This window comes from Salmo salar, chromosome 19 (genome assembly GCF_965601325.2).
Source record: "Salmo salar chromosome 19, fSalSal1, whole genome shotgun sequence".
In the NCBI taxonomy this organism is placed as follows: Eukaryota; Metazoa; Chordata; class Actinopteri; order Salmoniformes; family Salmonidae; genus Salmo; species Salmo salar.
Window position 1 is genome coordinate 73,301,895 of NC_138309.1, and position 26,713 is coordinate 73,328,607.

The 26,713-nt window shown below is 43.2% G+C and overlaps 1 protein-coding gene across 1 annotated transcript; it reads right to left on the bottom strand.

Moving 5' to 3' along the window:
• Positions 1–8,068: 8,068 nt before the first annotated feature.
• On the bottom strand, positions 8,069–26,452 carry LOC106579473 (eukaryotic translation initiation factor 1A, X-chromosomal). Its single transcript, XM_014159414.3, has 7 exons — positions 26,291–26,452; positions 20,389–20,472; positions 11,878–11,981; positions 10,193–10,243; positions 10,004–10,085; positions 9,685–9,776; positions 8,069–9,578 (listed from the first exon to the last, which is right to left on the bottom strand). Exons 1-7 carry the CDS (start codon positions 26,304–26,306, stop codon positions 9,573–9,575), a joined length of 435 nt encoding a protein of 144 aa, XP_014014889.1. The 5' UTR covers positions 26,307–26,452; the 3' UTR covers positions 8,069–9,572.
• Between the last annotated feature and the right edge of the window lie 261 nt (positions 26,453–26,713).

Sequence of the window (26,713 nt, forward strand, 5' to 3'; positions counted from 1 at the left end):
AAAAAATACAAAACAAATAATCGGCCGATTAATCGGCATCGGGGTTTTTGGTCCTCCAATAATCGGTATCGGCGTTGAAAAATCATAATCGGTCGACCTCTAGTCGTGTCTATGCTCAAACACACACATACAGAGAGATGCACACTTACTATATATGCAGACTATCTGTACACAACACGCAATGAGCTAGTGTTTTTTACTTTCATAAGATATGTAAATGCATGCAGAGTCAGATCTGCCCCATGGACAAACACAGCTTATGTTAAGAGATAACTCGTACACTTTTAACATCAAGACATCCAAACATTTGCTAAACACTCACTGTGTCAGGTGAGTTATAGTAACATGCTCTAGTCACAAACATACCGATTCTTTAATCAATACAGACATATTTTTGTTCAATTTAAAGCATTTAGGCTACAGCAAAAGAAGAGCAATTTAATAGAGAAAAAAAGTATCCCCTAATAATATTGTTATCCCAAGTCTAGTATCAAAACACGCGTCTAACTCCTGAGCCCTCAACATCATCATCTCACCTGTCAACTCGTGCTGAGCACTGGGTGTGACTGTGGTCATCTCTGTTCCCTCCACTCCTGTCCCTGTGTCTGTCCCTGTGTTTGGATGCCTCCTGATTCCCGCCGACCGCCGGCCGCCGCAGAACAGCAGTAACAAATCAAATCAGCCTGAATACGACTGCAGCAGAACCGTACAGAGAGAGAGATACATGGCAGAGAAACAGAGTTTGAGAGTGGAGGGATAACAAAAAGAGAGAGACCAACAGAAGTGAATATTTGACTGTCTTCGAATGGAATTGAAGTCCCTCCATCTGATGAACTTGACCTCTTTTTATTTTAAATTAGCTTATTTTTGCTAATGACAGTTTAATCCATATTGGCTTGGTTTCTCTATGAGTTTAGATCACAGACGAGCACACGTACCAGGCATGCACTGCATTACGTCATTATTTACATCAGAGTGTACGCATGTCTGGTCAGTGGTCTCTGTCTCTCGCTCTCTCTCTCACACACACACGCACACACACACACACACACACACACAGGCCCTCCAGAGGTTTATTCATAGACTAAAAATAGCGCTGAGGGAACATCAAATAATAACAAGCCGTTAGAATCAGCAGAAGGGTCTATGATATCTCGCTATACACCAAGTCACTTGGCTCTGTCATATCCTCACATGGTCTCTCCTATCATTGCTATGCAGACGACACACAATTAATCTTCTCCTTTCCCCCTTCTTATAACCAGGCGGCGAATCGCATCTCTGCATGTCTGTCAGACATATCAGTGTGGATGACGGATCACCAGCTCAAGCTGAACCTCGGCAAGACGGAGCTGCTCTTCCTCCCGGGGAAGGACTGCCCGTTCCATGATCTCGCCATCACGGTTGACAACTCCCTTGTGTCCTCCTCCCAGAGTGCTAAGAACCTTGGCGTGATCCTGGACAACACCCTGTCGTTCTCCACTAACATCAAGGCGGTGACCCGATCCTGTAGGTTCATGCTCTACAACATTCGCAGAGTACGACCCTGCCTCACACAGGAAGCGGCGCAGGTCCTAATCCAGGCACTTGTCATCTCCCGTCTGGATTACTGCAACTCGCTGTTGGCTGGGCTCCCTGCCTGTGCCATTAAACCCCTACAACTCATCCAGAACGCCGCAGCCCGTCTGGTGTTCAACCTTCCCAAGTTCTCTCACGTCACCCCGCTCCTCCGCTCTCTCCACTGGCTTCCAGTTGAAGCTCGCATCCGCTACAAGACCATGGTGATTGCCTACGGAGCTGTGAAGGGAACGGCACCTCCATACCTTCAGGCTCTGATCAGGCCCTACACCCAAACAAGGGCACTGCGTTCATCCACCACTGGCCTGCTGGCCCCCCTACCTCTGAGGAAGCACAGTTCCCGCTCAGCCCAGTCAAAACTGTTCGCTGCTCTGGCACCCCAATGGTGGAACAAGCTCCCTCACGACGCCAGGACAGCGGAGTCAATCACCACCTTCCGGAGACACCTGAAACCCCACCTCTTTAAGGAATACCTAGGATAGGATAAAGTAATCCTTCTAACCCCCCCCCCCCCCCCCCCCCCCTTAAAAGATTTAGATGCACTATTGTAAAATGGTTGTTCCACTGGATATCATAAGGTGAATGCACCATTTTGTAAGTCGCTCTGGATAAGAGCGTCTGCTAAATGACTTAAATGTAATGTAAATGTAAATAAAGATGTTGGGCAAAATACTCCCATAATGGAGAACATAAAAGGGTTGAGAGAGACCAACTAACAAGAAAGAAGCCAAAGGGCACACAGGCTTTGGTCCCTGGAGTAGGGCTAGAGAGAATGGTGCAATTGTGGCCCACAATTCGGGGAGTTCCTGCATGTAGGCATTTCTTCATCTGCAGGAATCCCTCTTTATACTTCTATTGGTCAATTTTTAAGCTAGTCAAGAGCGAGGTGGGGGTGTTCCAGTACAGTAGGTTGCATTATGTTGGATGCCAACCTCCGATAAACCCCACAGAAGACGAAGAAGAGGCGAGGGTAACAACGGTAGAAAGTGTCCTCCCCCTGCCTGTCGGGCACCGTTTTCCCGCAGTTCTGTTAATGATGGCGAGGGCAGGCGGGAGAAAAGGACACTGTCTACTGGTGTCTCCCCCTGTACGCTAGCTAGCTAGCAGAATTCCTGTACAGGGGCAGGGGCATAAAACTCAGATAATACTTTTATTTATCTTTTTACCAACATTCAAAAGTGTCACACAAGCATGAAGATGTAGTGCTCAAGGCAGGTATTCATGCAGGAACTAATGAGATGCTTGAGGCGGGGGCATTCATGAAGGCGCAGGAATGCTCACATGCAGAAACACCCCAATTGCAGCTGCAATCACACACTCCTGGGGCTAAAGGCAAACAGGGGCCACATGCATGGTTATGCCTGCAGAGGCTGTTGCTGCACAAAGTTTGGCTCCATAAAAATATTTATGGAGCCCTGTGGTCGTTGGGAAAACATGTGTTGAAAATTAAACATGTAGCAATAGCCTGGGCTTAATGCACTAGATGTGTTTTATATGTGACCATTGATTTATAATTACATTACACAGGCTGGCTATTATAGTCCCCTATGTAGTCGTTTGGTCATAGTGCTGCAACTGACTATTTCTGGGGTGGGATTAATTTAAATGCAATTTACAGGTTCTTTCAGACTTCCGTTTCACGCAGAAATCGGATTATCCCTTCTTTACAAATCTCTCCCCAGCGAGACCTCCGCATACATTTTTTAGGCTAATAATGGTCATGAAAACGCGCACAACATTTTTACCAAGGTCTGAGAGCTTATCGAAAACGTGTTGCGCAAGAGCTGCAGGATATATGACACGGGCAGTGAGTCGAGACAATACGGTCTCATAGGGGTGTCATTCCGAACAGCGACACCAAATAAACGTTCACACATGCGCGTGTCAGATCCTATATGTTGCCCTGGATAAAGAAAATGAGACAAGGCATCTACCATTTTGAGAAAGGGTTTGTTCAAGCTACATTTCTGAAGCAGCAGGAAAATAAGATGTGGAGAAGTTAGAGTGAACATATATCCAGCCCAGTAGGCCTACAGCTCGATTTAGTTTGGCTCAGTATTGTGAAAAGTGTAAACTATGTATATTCTATTCTCTCCTGCTGCATCATCCCCACTCTGACAGTGACGAAAGGGTCCGCATACATAGGCTCTGTTTGCTCCTAGCATAACTCATTTTGCTCCTAGGCGAAGCGATATGGAACCCCGTTTGGGTCTTTGCGTGTCAAAAAAGATACGTCAAATAACACTATTTGACCAATCAGGACCTGAATATGACTGCACGTCACATAATTTAACACGTTCATGATTTTTTTACGTATTTGTTACACATTGATTACGCTTTCACTCGTGTTACATACGTCATAGCGAATCACCGATATGTATGCTATGATGCTGGTAAAGTTTTGTCTCACGCACCTGCCGCTGCAGCACAAGCGCAGACACTTCCCCAAGCTCTGGACAGCGCTGGTCGTAAAAAAAGCTAGCTAGCTGATGGATGCAAACAATGTTCTTCCCCAAAAATACCCCTAATTAATAAGACAGTTTTTATTTTATTAATGGTGGGCGGACCCACCTATGTGAAGCTAGCCACAATAAGGATTACACAGGTGGAATTTGCGGTTCGCCTTCAAAATAAATGTATCTGATTCAAAGTGATACAAATTAATACAAATAGTGGAATCATGCCATAATGGAATAGATAATGCTAAACGAGTTTGGAATGTTCTTATTTAAATTCAACAAAATACGATCATTTCTTAATTAGACAAAAATCTGTTGAAATCACACTGGATGTATTAGACTTTAGAATTGCATTAGGGGCCTACATATTTCACTGTACAGCCTTACCTATGGATTGTGGATCAATGACATGGAGTATCAGTCTACACAGTGACACCTACCGAACATTAACGTCGTAGCTCTTATTGTGGGACATTGAAACCACTGTGAATTGAGCCACATTTGTATTGAACACTATTCCATAAGTACAACGTGGATGTTTTGGAGCCTGATAACTCTTGAGGACTTTGGGGGAAAAAAGCACTTGGGTGCTGAGTAGACTGATACCCCATTTCATTGATCCCCAATCCTTAGGTAAAGCTGTACAGCGCAATATGAATGTCAATACACACAATAGGCTGACTGGAGAGGTGATTTCACACAGTCACAGTCCCGCAATAAGAGCATGATACTAATATAAACACTTCACAGTTCTGTTCTGTGGGTGTCACCCAGTAGACTCATACCCCATTTCATTGCTCCACATTCCAACACGCCAAACTTGTTCAACATTATCTAGTCTAAATATGTCATGATTCCACCAATTGTGACCTTCTGCATCACTTTCATATAGGGACTTTTATTTTGAAGACAAAACGCAAATTCCACTATTGTGGCTAATCATTATTGTGGCTAGCTTCACAACACATACTAGCCAGATGAAGCTAGCTGGCTGTTAATACAAGTTCGTTTTGGGCAACAGGGTTAAGAAGCTGGCTAGCCAGTTATTTCAATAGGAGAACAACAAGTGGCTACCTAGCTAATACTTACGCTCATGGATTCCTAAATCATTGCTAAGAATATTGAAAATGACTGCAGTTTCTACTGGTCATTGTTTTCAGGCTGATTGCCTTTGTGCTAGCTAGATACCATGTTTGATCTTGATCTAATGTCAAGTGCTCATGTAACAGTGTAGGTTCCGTCCCTCTCTTCGCCCCAACCTGGGCTCGAACCAGGGACCCTTGCACACATCAACAACTGACTCCCACGAAGCATCGTTACCCATCGCGCCACAAAAGCCGCGACCCTTGCAACGCAAGGAGAACAACCACTTCAGGTCTCAGAGCGAGTGACGTCACCACCGCTAACTAACTTGCCATTTCACATCGGTTCACACACACACACACACACACACACACACACACACACACACACAGACGTTTTCTCATTCGGTTGAACAAATAATACCTTATTGGTAATAAGCAGTATTCTACATCTTTGACAGTGCTACTGATCGAAATGGTTTTTAATTATTTATTTTTAAATTGAACCTTTATTTAACTAGGCAAGTCAGTTAAGAACAAATTGTTATTTACAATGACGGCCTACCCTGGGCCAATTGTTCGCCGCCCTATGGGACTCCCAATCACGGCAGAATGTGATGCAACCTGGATTCGAACCAGGGACTACAGTGATGCAATGCCTTAGACCGCTGCGCCACTCGGGAGCCCCATGGTGGCGCTTGGTTTACAAGTGCAAATTCATCACACACAACATTCTATACTAGAATTGTGTTATTTGACGTGTCAAATAAAAGCTTATTGTATCTGTTTTGACATGCAAAGACTCAAACAGCGTTCCATAAAGCGAACATCTGTGCTCGCATACTTAAATAAAATAAAAAATACTCCCTAAAGATCTTTGCTTGAAAAACAAATAACGGCCATATTACTGTTGTTTGTCCCTTTTGAGCAACAACATCGCCAGAAACACTTCCTCAAAATAGTCCAAATGTATCTAAGATAAATCAAGAAATCTGTAATTAATTTCTACGTTTTGCCCAGGAGTTCTTAGATGTAAAATTGTGCTTCTAAGATGTTTGGTGCAGTATTTCTCAAGTGAAAAAATGTGCATGATAACTTGTCGTCTCATTGGCTTCATTCCAAACACTTAAAAGACACACCCTCTCCCCTCAGCCATCAAATGAAGTGGACACTTCTGATGACATATCATGACGTCTGACGAGTATACACTTGCAGAAATTCGTCACTCGTTCGTCCCGTGACGATTGTGTTTTCAGCCATCGGTAGCTTGTGAGTGCTTTATATGCGCTATGACAATTATGATTGCATGTCTACTTATATTAACTATATCATTATTATTATTATACACCTACTGTATGATAACTAGCAAATTAATTAGCTTACTAACGTTAGCCTGCCTAGCTACTTCTGAAGGACAATTTTTTATTTCTACAATTTCCAAAAGCTAACCAAACAAAAACATCATTACTTTTATGAGACTTGTTTGTGCATTAGTAGCACAATTTCTACCTTGTTTATTTTATTTAACGAAACAAATTCTTATTTACAATGGCCTACCTAAAGGCAAAAGGCCTCAACTCGTTATCAACAAAAATTATTTTAAAATAAACCAAATTTATCAACACAGTAGGCCTAAATATTTCCTAACGATATCACAACTTAAATATAACATACTTACTTACTCAGTTGGATCAATGACATTATTTTCATCATCTCTAAGGAAACTATCTGGGGCAAACACTCGAAAATCGCTTCTGCTGCTTGTAAAAGGTCTGTGTCGCCTCCAAGCTAACAAATACCGTGTTAGTCTCTCACTCTATCAACGGTCATTGCTATCCGGATTCCTTGGGACGTCCTTACCCTGAACACTAAACTAACACTAAACTTAACCATTTTACATGTACACTTGATAGAGGTAGGGACATCCCAAGAATGCAGAATAGCAAGGACCCTCTGGGAAAGCCTATGAACTCCTCTATTCGACTGAAAGTCGTGGACACAACTCTTATTGGTTGTCTGATGTAAGCTACTGGGAACTGGTAACAACAGTCTGTGATTGGCTAACATGTAGATCTACAGCGAGATAAGATAACAAACCATGAGGTGTTGAAAGAAAGACAGATTACCTATAGATTGTCCAATCTTTTCTAGGCCATTAGCGATAACAGGAAATACACAAGCCATAGGCTATACTCGGCGGCTACTTTGGAATGTCGGCTTGCACGGGAAAACTGTAAGATTCTAATATTTATGGTTGAGATTTAATTAATATAAATATCCACTATGCACCTTATGACTTTCATTAACACGCAGGCGTCATGCAGACGTTAGTAAGGTGTTGATATGACGACATGTTAGTTGATGCTACACGCAGACGTTAGTAAGGCAGCCACACGGTGGCCTAGGCTTTATTAAGTCTCTTATCACCCCCCATACCACCCAGGACCTCTGCTTTACTAGCCCAAGTGAATGCCCTCCCGAAGCATTTTACCAGTCGTGCCACGCCAAAAGCCAGCTATTCCGCTGCACAAGTGGGGGACACTTCTGGCTGAGGACTCAATTTTATACATCTCCATATGCTACATCCAAACCTTACAAATATAAAGACCAACAAGAATGTTCAAATCGAAAAAACAAACCTGTATTACAGAAACATCTTTGTATTACTACTTCATTGTGTAATATTATTAACGTAATAACAATGTTTTATAAGGTTTATTTAAGGTTTGAATGTGGCACCACCGTCTGGTTGAAACATACAAGCACAGGTTCCCATCTTTCTCAGGGAAGACCTTTTTTTTCATTTATTTAACTAGGCAAGTCAGTTAAGAATAAATTCTTATTTACAATGAAGGCCAAACCCTCTCCTAACCCGGACAACGCTGGGCCATTTATGCGCCGCCGTAACTTTGTATGAAATGCAACTTCAGAAAGATCATGTCAAGCCCATGGAATGAAGTTATTTATTGGAAATCCCTATAGTGAGCCATCAGACATCATAGTACATTATAGCTCAACACAAGCACTGGCAGTGGTGTTCAAGACACAGTCCAGTGATATTTATCTAGGCTTGTCCCATATACTGTATGTGTTGCCGCCAACTCCTCTATAGATGCCAAGCCTTGCATGACATCTTAGGCATGACAGTAAAGGAACAGAGGAATTGACTAGGGCAGCAACAGACACAGGTTGACGTTGATTGTCATGAATCTTGCCCTGGGGGTAGAACTGAGCGATTTCCACTAGATCATGGATAGGCAACTCCAGTCCTCAGGAGCCTGATTGGTGTCACAGCTAAAATACCTGCCTCCAATAAATCATCTAATCATGATCTTCAGTTTAGAATGCAATTAGTTTACTCAGCCATGCTTTCTAAGGATGGAGAAAAATTGTGACACCACTCTGGCCACTGAGGACTGGAGTTGCCCATCCCTGCGCTAAATGAACCAACTGCAAAGTAAAAATTGTCTATATCGTAAAAATGTATGAAAACAAAACTGTGCTTTTTGGTCTTAATTGAAGGTTTGAGTCAGGCATTAGGGTTATGACTGTGGCTGTGCCAGCTAGCGACCACTGCAGTGCTGCCTCCACGGCAAGATTCATAACAAATTCCAACCTGCGCAAGACTGGAGCACCAGGCTAGTTAGCAGCTAGCTGTTTTCTCTGACAGACAGGGAGGTGTCACAAAGCAGGACCAAGGAGATACCAGATAAAAAACATTCTGTAATATTCTAAAATAAGTTAATATTTTCTAGAAATAGGCATGGAATAATTGATGAGACAACACATATTCAAGAATAGCTTAGGAAAATAACCCAAACTAAAAACGTTTTTTTGGAATTACCTTGCTTAAATCGAGTGATGCTTTGTGACATCCCTCTGGTAGTGGATCAAAACAAACATAAAACAAACAAACATGGGGAAACAATAGTAAAATACAGACACTGTTGAAAAACAGAAGGGGGGGGTAGAGCCTTCAATTAGGCATTGATCAATACAAACAATTAGTTCTGTAATTGCAAAATGTCATCAGGAATACAATATTGAATTAAACAAACATTCCAAAGGATACAGAGGCAACTTCAGGAGTAATGTGTTTCGTTATCAATAAAAATCATCCTAACTAATATAAAGAGCGATGTTAACTTTCAACTACAATGATACAGACCGCAAGACCAAACATAAACCATTTTATCTTTTTATTGCGAATCCAGAGATTCTGTACTTGTAAGTAAATTCCACTCTGCGTGAAATTGATATGAATACATGAAAAAGATAACACAAGAGATTGTGAGTAGCTGCAGTCATGGTATCAATGAGAAATTGGGAGGGTCAACCTCCTTGAAATTTGGTGTGTGTGTGTGTGGGGTACAGAAGTCCTGTGTTGATTTTCGGGTGTGTTGATTTTTGGCGAGGAGGGGAAAATCGAACCATACCCTCTTGGAGAAGATCCTTAGATCTGAAGGAAGAGAGGGGGAAAGGAGAAAAACAAAGAGAGGGAATTCAAAATACACTTCTAAATTGAAACTTCCAGAAAGCAATACAAATATAGATTTAGCACCTACATCATCAATGTCCTCATCATCATCTCCAATGTCATCGAACTGGATGTCTTCATCGTCCCCAGGACCGAAGGTGTCGGTCTCGTTGATCTTGGCTAAGAGAGGGAGGACACAGAAAGAGGAGGTATCAGAGAGAGAACAAGGAAGTGCAAACAAAACAACACAAAAACTGGGCAAGAAAGAGCAGTCAACAGTGGCTGTCATGGTCTGTGTGCCTCAATCATTTCAACTAGCTTCCTTTACTGATCTCCTCTCCTACATGACCACTATACAAATCCCATTAGCTGTTACTGTAGGGACAGCTACTCTTCCTGGTACTCACCGTGCTCCGGCAGTTCTCCGTAAGCCTTTAGACTTCTGGCCTCGTCTGCATTGTACTTCAGGATCACATCAGCTTTGTTGTCCTATAGGGGAGAGAGAGAAACCCAAACCTCTTTTTATGATACAGTGACAAAAAAACACAGACTCACACCCTACAACAACTGTAGTGGTATGTTGCTGGTCATCTCACCTGGTAATCTCTCAATCCCACCAGGATGATATCTGATGTGTTAATCCACACCTGGAAGAAGAGAGGAGAGAAACAACATAAGAACGCTTTTGAGGAATTAATCAGATGAATGAATAACTATTTAAAGGTTTGGTTGATATACACTGCATTTGGAAAGTATTCAGAGCCCTTGACTTTTTCCACATTTTGTTAAATTAACAGCCTTATTCTAAAATGGATTAAATACATTTTCCCCCCTCAATCTACACACAATACCCCATAATAACAAAGCGAACAGGTTTTTAGAATGTGTTTACAAACTTTAAATAACAAACAAACATACCTTAGTTACATAAGTATTCAGATCCTTTGCTATGAGACTCTAAATAAATTGAGCTCAGGTGCATCCTGTTTCCTTTGATCATTCTTGAGGTTTTCCTGCAACTTGATTGGAGTCCGCCTGTGGTAAATTCAATTGATTGGACATGATTTGGAAAGGCACACACCCGTTTATATAAAAGGTCCCACAGTTGACAGTGCATGTCAGAGCCAAAACCAAGCCATGAGGTAGTTTGTAGAGCTCAGAGACAGGATTGTGTCCAGGCACAGATCTGGGGAAGTGTACCAAAACATTTCTGCAGCATTGAAGGTCCCCAAAAACACAGTGGCCTCCATCATTCCAGAAGGAAGGTCTTTGCAGCACTCCACCAAATCAGGCCTTTATGGTAGAGTGACCAGACGGAAGCCACTCCTCAGTAAAAGGCATGACAACCCACTTGGACTTTGCCAAAAGGTACCTAAAGGACTCTCAGACCATGATAAACAAGATTCTCTGGTCTGATGAAACCAATATTGAACTCTTTGGCCTTAATGCCAAGCGTCATGTCTTGAGGAAACCTGGCACCATCCCTACAGTGAAACATGGTTGTGACAGCATCATGCTGTGGGGATGTTTTTCAGTGGTAGGGACTGGGAGACTAGTCAGGATCGAGGGAAAGATGAACAGAGCAAAGTACAGAGAGATCCTTGATGGAAAACGGCTCCAGGGCGCTCAGGACCTCAGACTGGGGCGAAGGTTTACCCTCCAACAGGACAATGACCCTAAGCACACAGCCAAGACAACGCAGGAGTGGCTTGGGGACAAGTTTCTGAATGTCCTCGAGTGGCCCAGCCAGAGCCCAGAATTGAACCCGATCGAACATCTCTGGAGAGATCTGACAACAGCTGTGCAGCGACGCTCCCCTCCAACCTGACAGAGCTTAAGAGGATCTGCAAAGAAGAATGGGAGAAACTCCCCAAATACAGGTGTGCCAAGCGTGTAGCGTCAAGAAGACTTTGAGGCTATAATCACTGCAAAAAGGTGTTCAACAAAGTACTGAGTAAAAGTCCTGAAAGTCATATTTCAATTTTTTATATTTCTAATAAATTTGCAAACATTTCTAGACCTGATTTTGCTTTGTCATTATGTGGTATTGTGTGTAGATTGATGAGGATTTTTTATTTTTTATTTTAAATACATTTTAGAATAAGGCTGTAACGTAAAATGTGGAAAAGGTCAAGGGGTCTGAATACTTAACGAAAACACAAATTAAATTCTTCAGATACACTAGAGTCTATACAGTGTAACAGTCCATAGTGAAAAAAGCTTTGAGTCAGCATCAGTCAGGGTTTCCTCTGTGTTTCAGTGTGATGGAAGTGTGTGTGACCTTCTTCCGGAGTTTTCCTCGGATGTGGCAGAGCCGCTTCACACCGTCAAAACACATGGCTTCCAACCTCCCATTACCCAACATCTTAATCACCTGGGCATACTCTACAGGAGAGAGAGAGAAAGACTCAACATCACAGGAGGGACACACCTACAGTCGTGGCCAAAAGTTTTGAGAATGACACAAATATTAATCTCCACAAAGTTTGCTGCTTCAGTGTCTAGATATTTTTGTCAGATGTTACTATGGAATACTGAAGTATAATTACAACCATTTCATAAATGTCTAAGGCTTTTATTGACAATTACATGAAGTTGATGCAAAGAGTCAATATTTTCAGTGTTGACCCTTCTTTTTCAAGACCTCTGCAATCCGCCCTGGCATGCTGTCAATTAACTTCTGGGCCACATCCTGGCTGATGGCAGCCCATTCATGCATAATCAATGCTTGGAGTTTGTCAGAATTTGTGAGTTTTTGTTTGTCCACCCACCTCTTGAGGATTGACCACAAGTTCTCAATGGGATTAAGGTCTGGGGAGTTTCCTGGCCATGGACCCAAAATATTGATGTTTTGTTCCCCGAGCCACTTACCGTAAATTCCGGACTATAAGTCACAACTTTTTTCCCAGGCTTTGAACCTCGCGGCTTAAACAATGACGCGGCTAATATATGTATTTTACCCGCTTTCACAACAACAACAAAAATTCTCCCCAAAAAAAAAATTCTGTGACGTGCTCAGTTCTTTGGCGGCATGAAGCTTTCATTAGACCAATGAAATTGCCGAACGGGTTAAGGTCAAACAACTTTTTTGTTTACTGTTTAGATTAAATCGAGCGCTCTCAAACTTCCCATCATTCTGATTACGGTAGTCATTTTGTCACCCTCATCATGGCAAAGACACGGGGAAATGCATATGATGCAGCTTTCAAGTTGAAGGCGATTGATCTGGCTGTTGGAAAAGGAAATAGAGCTGCTGCACGGGAGCTTGGTGTTAATGAGTCCATGATAAGACGTTGGAAACAGCAGCGTGAGGAATTGACTCAGTGCAAAGACAACTAAAGCTTACTGCAATTTTTTTTTTTTTTTTTACAAGCCGTGTTTCGTTAAAGCCTATTTATTTTTGTTACAAGCCGTGTTTCGTTAAAGCCTATTTATTTTTGTTACAAGCCATGTTTCGTTAAAGCCTGTGTAAAGTTCATTTGTTTCAATGTACCGGTAGGCACCTGCGGCTTATAGACATGTGCGGCTTATTTATGTTAAATTTTTTGTTTTTTTTTAATAATTCAGTGGGTGCGGCTTATATTCAGGTGCGCTTAATAGTCCAGAAATTACGGAAGTGATCACTTTTGCCTTATGGCAAGGTGCTCCATCATGCTGGAAAAGGCATTGTTTGTCACCAAACTGTTCCTGGATGGTTGGGAGAAGTTGCTCTCGGAGGATGTGTTGGTAACATTCTTTATTCATGGCTGTATTCTTAGGCAAAATTGTGAGTGAGCCCAATCCCTTGGCTGAGAAGCAACCCCACACATGAATGGTCTCAGGAAGCTTTACTGTTGGCATGACACAGGACTGATGGTAGCACTCACCTCGTCTTCTCCGGACAAGCTTTTTGCCGGATGCCCCAAACAATCGAAAAGGGGATTCATCAGAGAAAATGACTTTACCCCAGTCCTCAGCAGTCCAATCCCTGTACCTTTTGCAGAATATCAGTCTGTCCCTGATGTTTTTCCTGGAGATAAGTGGTGGCTTTGCTGCCCTTCTTGACACCAGGCCATCCTCCAAAAGTCTTCGCCTCACTGTGTGTGCAGATGTACTCACAACTGCCTGCTGCCATTCATGAGCAAGCTCTGTACTGGTGGTGCCCCGATCCTGCAGCTGAATCAACTTTAGGAGACGGTCCTGGCGCTTGCTGGACTTTGTAAAGCCTTTTTGAAATCGGACAGTGTGGTTAGATAAAGGAGAGTCTTGTCTTTAAAATGGTGTAAAATAGTTATATGTTTGAGAAATTGAAGTAATAGCATTTTTAAGGTATTTGAATATCGCGCCACGGGATTAGACTGGCTGTTGCGTAGGTGGGACGATTTGGTGCCACCTACCCTAGAGAGGTTAACAAACTATAGTTTTGGCAAGACGGTTAGGACATCTACTTTGTGCATGACAAGTAATTTTTCCAACAATTATTTACAGAGATTATTTCACTTAAAATTCACTATCACAATTCCAGTGGGTCAGAAGTTTGCATACACTAAGTTGACTGCGCCTTAAACAGCTTGGAAAATTCCAGAAAATTATGTCTTGGCTTTAGAAGCTTCTGATAGGCTAATTGTATCATTTGAGTCAATTAGAGGTGTACCTGTGGATGTATTTCAAGGCCTACCTTCAAGCTTAGTGTCTCTTTGCTTGACATCTTTAGAAAAAAGAAATCAGCCAAGACCTCAGAAAAAAATTCTTGACCTCCACAAGTCTGGTTCATCCTTGGGAGCAATTTCGAAACGCCTGAATGTACCACGTTCATATGTACAAGCAATAGTACGCAAGTACTATTGCTTGCAGGCATCATACCGCTCAGGAAGGAGACGTGTTCTGTCTCCTAGAGATGAACGTACTTTGGTGCAAAAAGTGCAAATCAATCCCAGAACAACAGCAAAAGACCCTATGAAGATGCTGGAGGAAATGGGTACAAAAGTATCTATATCCACAGTAAAACGAGTCCTATATCGACATAACCTGAAAGGCCGCACAGAAAGGAAGAAGCCACTGCTCCAAAACCGCCATAAAAAAGCCAGACTACAGTTTGCAACTGCACATGGGGACAAAGATAGTACTTTTTTTCCTCTGGTCTGATGAAACAAAAATAGAACTGTTTGGCCATAATGACCATCTTTATGTTTGGAGGAAAAAGGGGGAGGATTGCAAGCCGAAAAACACCATCCCAACCGTGAAGCACGGGGGTGGCAGCATCATGTTACAATCACCTATCCGGACCCGTTTTTACTGCCGATGCGGAGCCCCATCGGGCCTTCACGACTGGACTACCGACATTATCTGCCCGAGGGAGTTATCCAACTGGCCCCTCCGTCGCGACGTAACCTGAACGCCCATCTGCGGCCCGATAATCGTTAGTCATCTTATCGGCTGCTATCTGAATAGGTCTATCGGACAATTTTCTTGGGCCACTATAACTATAACTATTTTGCCAATTGGACTGGTCGCCCCTACCACACGGAACCCCACTAATCTACAGACGGAAACGCACGAGGTGGCTAAAAACAGACCTCACTCCATCTTCTACCAGCTTGCTACCTGTGGCTCGGCTGGCTATCTAATTCTCACTGGACCCTCTGATTACTCGGCTAAGCATGCTTCTCCTTAATGTCAATATGCCTCGTCCATTGCTGTTCTGGTTAGTGTTTATTGGCTTATTTCACTGTAGAGCCTCTAGCCCTGCTCATTATACCTTATCCAACCTTTCAGTTCCTCCACCCACACATGCTATGACATCTTCTGGCTTCAATGATGTTTCTAGAGACAATATCTCTCTCATCATCACTAAATGCCTAGGTTTACCTCCACTGTATTCACATCCTACCATACCTTTGTCTGTACATTATACCTTGAAGCTATTTTATCGCCCCCAGAAACCTGGTCCTTTTACTCTCTATTCCGGACGTCACAGACGACCAATTCTCATAGCTTTTAGCCGTACCCTTATCCTCCTCCTCCTCTGGTGATGTAGAGGTGAATCCAGGCCCTGCAGTGCCTAGCTCCACTCCTATTCCCCAGGCGCTCTCATTTGATGACTTCTGTAACCGTAATAGCCTTGGTTTCATGCATGTTAACATTAGAAGCCTCCTCCCTAAGTTTGTTTTATTCACTGCTTTAGCACACTCTGCCAACCCGGATGTCCTAGCCGTGTCTGAATCCTGGCTCAGGAAGTCCACCAAAAACTCTGAAATCTTCATCCCTAACTACAACGTTTTCAGACAAGATAGAACGGCCAAAGGGGGCGGTGTTGCAATCTACTGCAGAGATAGCCTGCAGAGTTCTGTTCTACTATCCAGGTCTGTACCCAAACAATTTGAACTTCTACTTTTAAAAACCCATCTCTCTAAAAACAAGTCTCTCACCGTTGCCGCCTGCTATAGACCACCCTCGGCCCCCAGCTGTGCTCTGGACACCATATGTGAACTGATTGCCCCCCATCTATCTTCAGAGCTCGTGCTGCTAGGTGACCTAAACTGGGACATGCTTAACACCCCAGCCATCCTACAATCCAAGCTCGATGCCCTCAATCTCACACAAATTATTAATGAACCCACTAGGTACCACCCCAAAGCCGTAAACACGGGCAACCTCATAGATATCATCCTAACCAACTTGCCCTCTAAATACACCTCTGCTGTTTTCAACCAAGATCTCAGCGATCACTGCCTCATTGCCTGCATCCGTAATGGGTCAGCGGTCAAACGACCTCCACTCATCACTGTCAAACGCTCCCTGAAACATTTCAGCAAGCAAGCCTTTCTAATCGACCTGGCCCGGGTATCCTGGAAGGATACTGACCTCATCCCGTCAGTAGAGGATGCCTGGTTATTTTTTTTAAATGCCTTCCTCACCATCTTAAATAAGCATGCCCCATTCAAGAAATTTAGAACCAGGAACAGATATAGCCCTTTGTTCTCTCCAGACCTGACTGCCCTTAACCAACACAAAAACATCCTGTGGCATTCTGCATTAGCATCGAACAGCCCCCGTGATATGCAGCTTTTCAGGGAAGTTAGAAACCAATATACACAGGCAGTTAGAAAAGCCAAGGCTAGCTTTTTCAAGCAGAAATTTGCTTCCTGCAACACAAACTCAAAAAAGTTCTGGGACACTGTAAAGTCCATGGAGAATAATAACACCTCCCCAACTGCACTGAGGATAGGAAACTCTGTCACCACCGATAAACCCACTATAATTGAGAATTTCAATAAGCATTTTTCTACGGCTGGCCATGCTTTCCACCTGGCTACCCCTACTGCAGTCAACAGCACTGCACCCCCCACAGCTGCTCGCCCAAGCCTTCCCCATTTCTCCTTCTCCCAAATCCATTCAGCTGGTGTTCTGAAAGAGCTGCAAAATCTGGACCCCTACAAATCAGCCGGGCTAGACAATCTGGACCCGTTCTTTCTAAAATTATCTGCCGAAATTGTTGCAACCCCTATTACTAGCCTGTTCAACCTCTTTCGTGTCGACTGAGATTCCCAAAGATTGGAAAGCAGCTGCTGTCATCCCCCTCTTCAAAGGAGGGGACACTCTTGACCCAAACTGTTACAGACCTATATCTATCCTACCCTGCCTTTCTAAGATCTTCGAAAGCCAAGTCAACAAACAGATTACTGACCATTTCGAATCCCACCGCACCTTCTCCGCTATGCAATCTGGTTTCAGAGCTGGTCATGGGTGCACCTCAGCCACGCTCAAGGTCCTAAACGATATCGTAATCGCCATCAATAAGAAACAATACTGTGCTGCCATATTCATTGACCTGGCCAAAGCTTTCGACTCTGTCAATCACCACATCCTCATCGGCAGACTCAATAGCCTTGGTTTCTCAAACGATTGCCTCGCCTGGTTCACCAACTACTTCTCTGATAGAGTTCAGTGTGTCAAATCGGAGGGCCTGTTGTCCGGACCTCTGGCAGTCTCTATGGGGGTGCCACAGGGTTCAATTCTGCTCCTAAATACACCTGCTCCTAAATACAAGTAAAACTAAATGCATGCTCTTCAACCGATCGCTGCCTGCACCTGCCCGCCTGTCCAGCATCACTACTCTGGACGGTTCTGACTTAGAATAGGTGGACAACGACAAATACCTAGGTGTCTGGTTAGACTGTAAACTCTCCTTCCAGACTCACATCAAACATCGCCAATCCAAAGTTAAATCTAGAATTGGCTTCCTATTTCGCAACAAAGCATTCTTCACTCATGCTGCCAAACATACCCTCGTAAAACTGACCATCCTACCGATCTTCGACTTTGGCGATGTCATTTACAAAATAGCCTCTAATACCCTACTTAACAAACTGGATGCAGTCTATCACAGTGCCATCCGTTTTGTCACCAAAGCCCCATATACTACCCACCACTGCAACCTGTACGCTCTCGTTGGCTGGCCCTCGCTTCATACTCGTCACCAAGCCCACTGGCTCCAGGTCATCTACAAGACCCTGCTAGGTAAAGTCCCCCCTTATCTCCGCTCACTGGTCACCATAGCAGCACCCACCTGTAGCATGCGCTCCAGCAGGTATATCTCTCTGGTCACCCCCAAAGCCAATTCCTCCTTTGGCCGTCTCTCCTTCCAGTTCTCTGCTGCCAATGACTGGAACAAACTACAAAAATCTCTGAAACTAGAAACACATCTCCCTCACTAGCTTTAAGCACCAGCTGTCAGAGCAGCTCATAGATCACTGCACCTGAACATAGCCCATCTATAATTTAACCCAAACAACTACCTCTTCCCCTACTGTATTTATTTATTTTGCTCCTTTGCAACCCATTATTTCTATTTCTACTTTGCACTTTCTTCTACTACAAATCTACCATTCCAGTGTTTTACTTGCTATATTGTATTTACTTTGCCAACAGGGCCTTTTTTTTGCCTTTACCTCCCTTATCTCACCTCATTTGCTCACATTGTACATAAACTTATTTTTCTACTGTATTATTGACTGTATGTTTGTTTTACTCCATGTGTAACTCTGTGTTGTTGTATGTTGTCGAACTGCTTTGCTTTATCTTGGCCAGGTCGCAATTGTAAATGAGAACTTGTTCTCAACTTGTCTACCTGGTTAAATAAAGGTGAAATAAAAATAAATAAATAAAAAATGTTGTGGGGGTGCTTTGCTGCAGGAAGGACTGGTGCACTTCACAAAAGAGATGGCATCATGAGGAAAGGAAAATTATGTGGATATATTGAAGCAACATGTCAAGACATCAATCAGGAAGTTAAAGCTTGGTCGCAAATGGGTCTTCCAAATGGACAATGACCCCAAGCATACTTCCAAAGTTGTGGCAAAATGGCTTAAGTACAACAAAGCCAAGGTATTGGAGAGGCCATCACAAAGCCCTGACCTCAATCCCATAGAACATTTCTGGGCAGAACTGAAAAGGTGTGTGCAAGCAAGGAGGCCTAAAAACCTGACAGTTACACCAGCTATGTCAGGAGGAATGGGCCAAAATGCAACCAACTTATTGTGGGAAGCTTGTGGAAGGCTACCCGAAACGTTTGACCCAAGTTAAACAATGTAAAGGCAATGCTACCAAATACTAATTGAGTGTATGTAAACTTCTGACCCACTGGGAATGTGATGAAAGAAAGAAATTCTCTACTATTATTTTGACATTTCACATTCTTAAAATAAAGTGGTGATCCTAACTGACCTAAGACAGGGAATTTTTACTAGGATTAAATGTCAGGTATTGTGAAAAACTGAGTTTAAATGTAATTGGCTAAGGTGTATGTAAACATCCGACTTCAACTATGTACTCTACAGCACAGGAGAGAGGGGTACACTGCTCCCACTGAATATAGCCATGCTGATCATTACGTCTGAATGCCTACACCTTTGATAAGAGAATTATCTAATAAATGTAAATGAATCAATAAACCATGATGAATTATTAGTCATACAGCAGGTTTAATGAATAATCAATGTAATGATCAATGTAGGGATCTATTAGTCTGATTAGTTCCGGAAAGTCCAGGAACCACTGGAGAGGGAAAGAAATGTGTGTATGCAATTAGGAGGGACACCAGGAGACAGATGGTCAAGGGAGTAAAAGCTTCAAAGAATTCCTAACCTTGAGGGAAAAGAACAGGCTGAGCTCTGGATAGTGATAAACAGTGTGAGAAGTTTATGGGGGATGCAGGTCACCAACAGTTTGTGTGTAAATGCATGTGCGTAAGTAAGCAAGAACTATATAATGACTGTTTTGTTATCCTGACCTCAGAACGTTCTCTGAATAAAGCTACAGATACCTTTTGCAGAAAGCTGAGTCCTTGCCTAATTATTATAACCCATTGTCTTACAAACCTTGGGCATTAGTCAAGGCGAATTGATTATTGATTATTATCATCAAGATATTAAATTCCTTTAACAACCCTCAATACAATATGTCTTCTCTAAAACAGGGCTCTAGTTCTATCTGCAATTTAGATCCCTGGACAAAAAGGGAGCTGCACATTTATTCTAGAGCACTGTTAGGAGCAGTTGAGGTATTCTACACAGGGAAGAGACTGGTAGCTGTTATTTTACAACATTAAAAATGAGTCTTATTTTAGAGCTGGTGTAGGTGCAGGCTTTTTCTCTAGCCAAAGCAGTAACACACCAACCAATCATGTCTTGAACAAAGACTTGGTTAGTTGAATCAGCCATGTTACTGCTTTGCTGGAGCAAAAACCTGCACCTCACACAAGCCCTGGCAGATACCCCTGCACTCCCCCATCACCCTCACTCCCTCCACTCACCCTGCCCATCCTCTTTGAACACCAGCTCTCTCTTCTCTGACTCGTTCTCATTCTTTCCACGTCTACGATTCTTTCCTCCCTTACCTAGAGATAGGACAGAGAGAAAGAAATTCAGTCATACCAGACCACTTTTAGTCATTTAGCAGACACTCTCATCCAGACTGTATGAAGTGCCTTCAGAATATATTCACAGCCCTCGACTTCTTCCACATTTTGTTGTGTTATAGCCTGAAGAAAAGAAAAAAAGTTAATTGAGATTGTGTCACTGGCCTACACACACACACACACACACACACACACACACACACACACACACACAACACACAACACACACACACGTCAAAGTGGAAAAATGTTTTTAGACATTTTTACAAATGAATAGAACATGTTTAGCTGAAAAGATCTTAATTAAGTAAGTTTGCAACCCCAACAGTGCAGAGTTAAAGAAAATATATAAACTAGAAATAGTGGCACGAGGCCTCCCGAGTGGCGCAGTGGTCTAATACACTGCATCGCCATGCTAGCTGTGTCACTACAGATTCTGGGTTCGAGTCCAGGCTCTGTTGCACCCTGCCGCGACTGGGAGACTCATGGAGCGGGCACACAATTGGCCCAGCGTCGTCCGGGTTAGGCCGGCAGGGATGTCCTTGTCCCATCGCGCACTAGCAATTCCTGTGGCGGGCCGGGCGCAGTGCACACTGGCACAGTCACCAGGTGTACGGTGTTTCCTCCGACACATTGGTGTAGCTGGCTTCCGGGTTAAGCAGGCATTGTGTCAAGAAGCAGTGCGGCTTGGTTGGTGTTTCGACTCTCGAGTCCGTACAGGAGTTGCAGCAATGAGACAAGACTAACTACCAATTGTATACCACGAAATTGGGGAGTAAAAAAAGAAATAAAAATAAATACTGGCATGAGGAATAAATACAGTGAATAACATGGTCATCTATATACGGGGAGTAGAAAATAACATGGCTCTATATAGGGAGTACCAGTACCGAGTCGATGTGCAGGAGTACGAGGTAATTGAGGTAGCTGTGTACTATACATATACAGTGCTTTCGGAAAGTATTCACACCCCTTGATTTTTCACATTGTTACATTACAGCTTTATTCTATAATTGATTAAATAGTTCCCCCCCCCCAATCTACACACAATACCCCATAAATGACAAAGCAAATACAGGTTTAGACATTTTTGCTAATTTATAAAAACAAACTGAAATATTACATTTACATAAGTATTCAGACCCTTTACTCAGTACTTTGTTGAAGCACCTTTGGCAGCGATTACAGCATTGAGTCTACTTGGGTATGACGCTAGAAGCTTGGCACATGTATTTGGGGAGTTTCTCCCATTCTTCTCAGCAGATTCTCTCAAGCTCTGTCAGGTTGGATGGGGAGCGTTAATGCACAGCTATTGTCAGGTCTCTCCAGATATGTTAGATCGGGTTCAAGTCCGGGCTCTGGCTGAGCCACTCAAGGACATTCAGAGACTTGTCCCGAAGCCACTCTTGCGTTGTCTTGGCTGTGTGCTTAGGGTTGTTGTCCTGTTGGAAGGTAAACCTTCGCCCCAGTCTGAGGTCCTGAGCACTCTGGAGCAGGTTCCCATCAAGGATCTCTACACTTTGCTCCTTTCATCTTTCACTCAATCCCGACTAGTCTCCCAGTCCCTGTCGCTGAAAAACATTCCCACAGCATGATAATGCCACCACCATTCTATACTGTAGAGATGGTGCCAGGTTTCCTTCAGACGTGACTCTTGGCATTCAGGTCAAAGCATTCAATCTTGGTTTCATCAGACCAGATAATCTTGTTTCTCATGGTCCGAGAGTCCTTTAGGTGCCTTTTGGAAAACCAAGCGTGCCGTCGTGTGCCTTTTACTGAGAAGTGGCTTCCGTCTGGTCACTCTACCATAAAGGCCTGATTTGGTGGAGGGCTGCAGAGATGGTTGTCCTTCTTGAAGGTTCTCCCATCTCCACAGAGGAACTCTGGAGCTCTGTCAGAGTGATCATCGGGTTCTTGGTCACCTCCCTGACCAAGGCCCTTCTGTGTTCTTGGACCTTCAATGCTGTATAAATGTTTTGGTACCCTTCCCCAGATCTGTGCCTCAACACAATCCTGTCCAATCAATTAAATTTACCACAGGTGGATTCCAATCAAGGTAGAAACATCAAGGATGACCAATGGAGGCAACTGAGCTCAATTGAGTCTCATAGCAAAGGGTCTGAATATTTATGTAAATAAGGTATGTTTTTTATTTTGAATACATTTGCAAATGTCTAAACCTGATTTCACTAGGTCATTCTGAGGTATTGTGTGTAGTATGTTGAGTATTTTTATTTATTTAATCCTTTTTAGAATAACACTAACGTAACAAAATGTGGGGGAAAAAGACAGTAGCAGCAGCGTATTTGGTGTGTAGGAAAGTGTGTGTGAGTGTGTCGCATCAATGTGTGTGTATCTAGTGTATGTTGGGTTGTCAGTGTAAGTATGTGTGAGTAGAGTCCAGTGTGAGTGCATAGAGTCAGTGTAAGAATGTTAGTGCAAATAAAATGGTCAATGCAGGTAGTCCGAGAAGCTATTTGATTAGCTATTTAGCAGTAGTTTTTAGAAGCCTTATGGTTTGGGGGTAGAAGCTGTTTAGGATCCTGTTGGTTCCAGACTTGATACATTGGTACCAGCTTGCCGTGCAGTAGTAGGGAGAACATTCTCTGGCTTGTGTGGCTAGAGTATGACAATATTTTGGGCATTCCTCGGACACTGCCTGGTATAGAGGTTGGGGTGGCAGGGAGGTCGAAAACAGTGATGGACTGGGCCATACGCACAACCCTCTTTAGCACCTTGCGGTAGGAAGCCAAGAAGTTGCCATATCAAGCAGTGATGCAGCCAATAGAGATGCTCTCGATGGTGCAGCCTTAGAACTTTGAGGACTGATGGCCCATGACACATTTTTTCAGCCTCCTAAGGGGAGGCTGAACAGCTGTTGTCGTGCCCTCTTCACGACCATGATAGATCGTTAGTGAGGTGGACACCGAGGAACTTGAAGCTCTCAACACACTCCACGATCAGCTCCTTTGTCTTACTGGTGTTGCCAGGTCTCTGACCTAATCCCTATAGGCGGTGTCATCGTCGTCAGTAATCAGGCCCACCACCATTGTGTTGTCAGCAAACTTAATGGTATCGGAGTCGCACGGCCACACAGTTCATGGTGAACAGGGAGTACAGGAGAGAACTAAGCGCGCATCTCTGAGGTGCCCCCCGTGTTGAGGGTCTGCGTGGCAGATGTGTTGTTGGCTATGCTCACTACCTGTGGGCAGCCCATCAGGAAGTGCAGGATCCAGTTGCAGAGGGAGGTGTTCAATCCCAGGGACCCTCGCTTAGTGATGAGCTTCGAGGGCACTATGTTGTTGAATGCTGAGCTGTGGTCAATGAACAGCATTCTCACGTAGGTGTTAATTTTGTCCAAGTGGGAAAGGGCAGTGTGGAGCGCAATAGAAATTGCATCTGTGGATCTTTTGGGGCAGTATGCAAATTAGAGTGAGTCCAGGGTGTTTGGGATGATGGTGTTGATGCGAGCCATGACCAACCTTTCAACGCATTTCAGGGTTACACATGTGAGTGCTACGGGGCACTAGTCATTTAGACAGATTACCTTGGCGTTCTTGGCACAGGGACGATGGTGGTCTGCTTCAAACATGTAGGTATTACAGACTGGGCCAGGGAGAAGTCAGTTTAGACACTTGCCAGCTGGTCAGCGCATGCTCCAAGTACGCCTCCTTGTAATCCGTACGTCCCTATGACCTTGTGAATGTTAACCTGTTTAAGGTCTTACTCACATTGGCTACTGAGAGCTTGATCACACAGTAGTCCGGAACAGCTGATTCAGTGTTGCTTGCCTCGAAACAAGCATAGAAGGCATTTAGCTTGTCTGGTATGCTTGCGTCACTGGGCAGCTCGTGGCTGTGCTTCCCTTTGTAGTTTGTAATAGTTTGCAAGCCCTGCCACATCCGACAAGCGCTGGAGCCGGTGTAGTAGGATTCGATCTTAGTCCTGTATTGACACTTTGCCCGTTTGATGGTTCGTAGGAGGGCGTAGCAGGATTTCTTATAATCGTCGATGTTAGTGTCCCACTTTGCGCTAGCCTTTAGCTCAGTGCAGATGTTGCCTGTAATCCATGCCTTTTGGTTGGGATATGTACGTACGGTCACTGCGGGAACGACGTTGTCGATGCACTTATAGGGGCATCAACCGTCATTGTAACCGCTCATCACGAAGCGGTAGGCTGTCATTGTAAATAAGAATTTGTTCTTAGCCTCTCTAGGGTAGGGGGCAGTATTTTCACATCCGGATAAAAAACGTACCCGATTTAATCTGGTTATTACTAATGCCCAGAAACGAGAATATGCATATAATTGTTTGATTTGGATAGAAAACACCCTAAAGTTTCTAAAACTGTTTGAATGGTGTCTGTGTATAACAGAACTCATATGGCAGGCCAAAACCTGAGAAGATTCTGTACAGGAAGTGCCCTCTCTGACCATTTCTTGGCCTTCTACACCCTCTTTATCGAAAACAGAGGATCTCTGCTGTAACGTGACACTTTCTAAGGCTCCCATAGGGCTCTCAGAAGGCGCCAGAACGTTGAATGATGACTCTGCTGTCCCAGGCTGAAAAACAGTAGCGCATTTGGAGAGTGGTCGATCTGAGAACAATGAGACAGGGGCGCGCGTGCACGTGAAGAGTCCATTTTACATTTTCAGTCTTTGAACGAAAAAGATGTCTCCCGGTCGGAATATTATCGCTATTTTACAAAAAAAATCCCATAAAAATTGATTTTAAACAGCGTTTGACATGCTTCGAAGTACGGTAATGGAATATTTTTTATATTTTTTTGTCACGACATGCGTCCACGCGTCACCGTTCGGATAGTGTCTTGAACGCAAGAACAAAACAGAGGATATTTGAACATAACTATGAATTATTTTGAAGCAAAACAACATTTGTGGATGAAGTAGAAGTCCTGGGAGTGCATTCTGCCGAAGAACAGCAAAGGTAATCCAATTTTTATTATAGTAATTCTGAGTTTAGTGAACGCCAAACTTGGTGGGTGTCAAATTAGCTAGCCCGTGATGGCCGAGCTATCTACTCAGAATATTGCAAAATGTGCTTTTGCCGAAAAGCTATTTTAAAATCTGACACCGCGATTGCATAAAGGAGTTCTGTATCTATAATTCTTTAAATAATTGTTGTGTTTTTTGTAAACGTTTATCGTGAGTAATTTAGTAAATTCACCGGAAGTTTTCGGTATGTTTGCTAGTTCTGAACGTCACATGCTAATGTAAAAAGCTGGTTTTTGATATAAATATGAACTTGATTGAACAAAACATGCATGTATTGTATAACATAATGTCCTAGGAGTGTCATCTGATGAAGATCAAAGGTTAGTGCTGCATTTAGCTGTGGTTTTGGTTTTTGTGACATTATATGCTAGCTTGAAAAATGGGTGTGTGATTATTTCTGGCTGGGTACTCTCCTGACATAATCTAATGTTTTGCTTTCATTGTAAAGCCTTTTTGAAATCGGACAATGCCAGCTGGTGAGTGATGAGCAAACCGGCTAGTTAACTAAACGACAGAATGATATTAATTTGCTCCACTTAAAAAATGCAATATAGCGAGCTGGCTGCTGTAAACTTCACTTAGCCAGCTTGTACGTAACATTACTTCTGAACATGAACTCTAGCTAGTTAATGGTTAACGAGACATGCTGGTTAGCTAGCTAAACTAGAAGGTTACTGTCTTTGATTCAATTGTGTCACGTTTTCAATGCGTGTAGCTAGTCAGAGATGCCGGACAGAGATTGCCACACATTACGGGAAAATACGGCAATTCTAACACTTTACCTTTGTTCTTGGGCATATTGTTTTACAGCTCAGATCTTATTTTCGTCCCGTGGTGATGTGTTGTCGCTTACTGTTGTATGAACAATATTGAATAAGAAAAACGGGCCAATTTCTCCCTACAGAATTCACGTAAAACCAATTCACTTCTGGTGTACCGGTGTACGCATGCGCATATAATTTCCTACAGAATTATAAAGCTTTATTTACACATTGTGAAACAGCAAAACACTAAGAGAACTGGAACTATGCTAGCACAGATTTGATTTAAATTCCACTTGGTGCTAGCTAGCTACTGTCTTTCTTTGAATATATCAGTTTCGGAAGGCAATAATAGTAAATTACACGTTTAAATTGTATTATGTTAATTTGAAAATATATGTGTAAATGTAGAATGGGGCGAACTTTCGTGGTAATGTGAATGGA

Bases quoted from the DNA above. Each gene is read 5' to 3' on its own strand.
- LOC106579473 (XM_014159414.3), bottom strand. The intron at 11,982-20,388 runs GTGAGTGGAGGG...TCTCTCCTGTAG, and splicing joins GTTCAAAGAGGATGGGCAGG to AGTATGCCCAGGTGATTAAG. The intron at 9,777-10,003 runs GTGAGTACCAGG...TCCCTCTCTTAG, and splicing joins CGGAGAACTGCCGGAGCACG to CCAAGATCAACGAGACCGAC.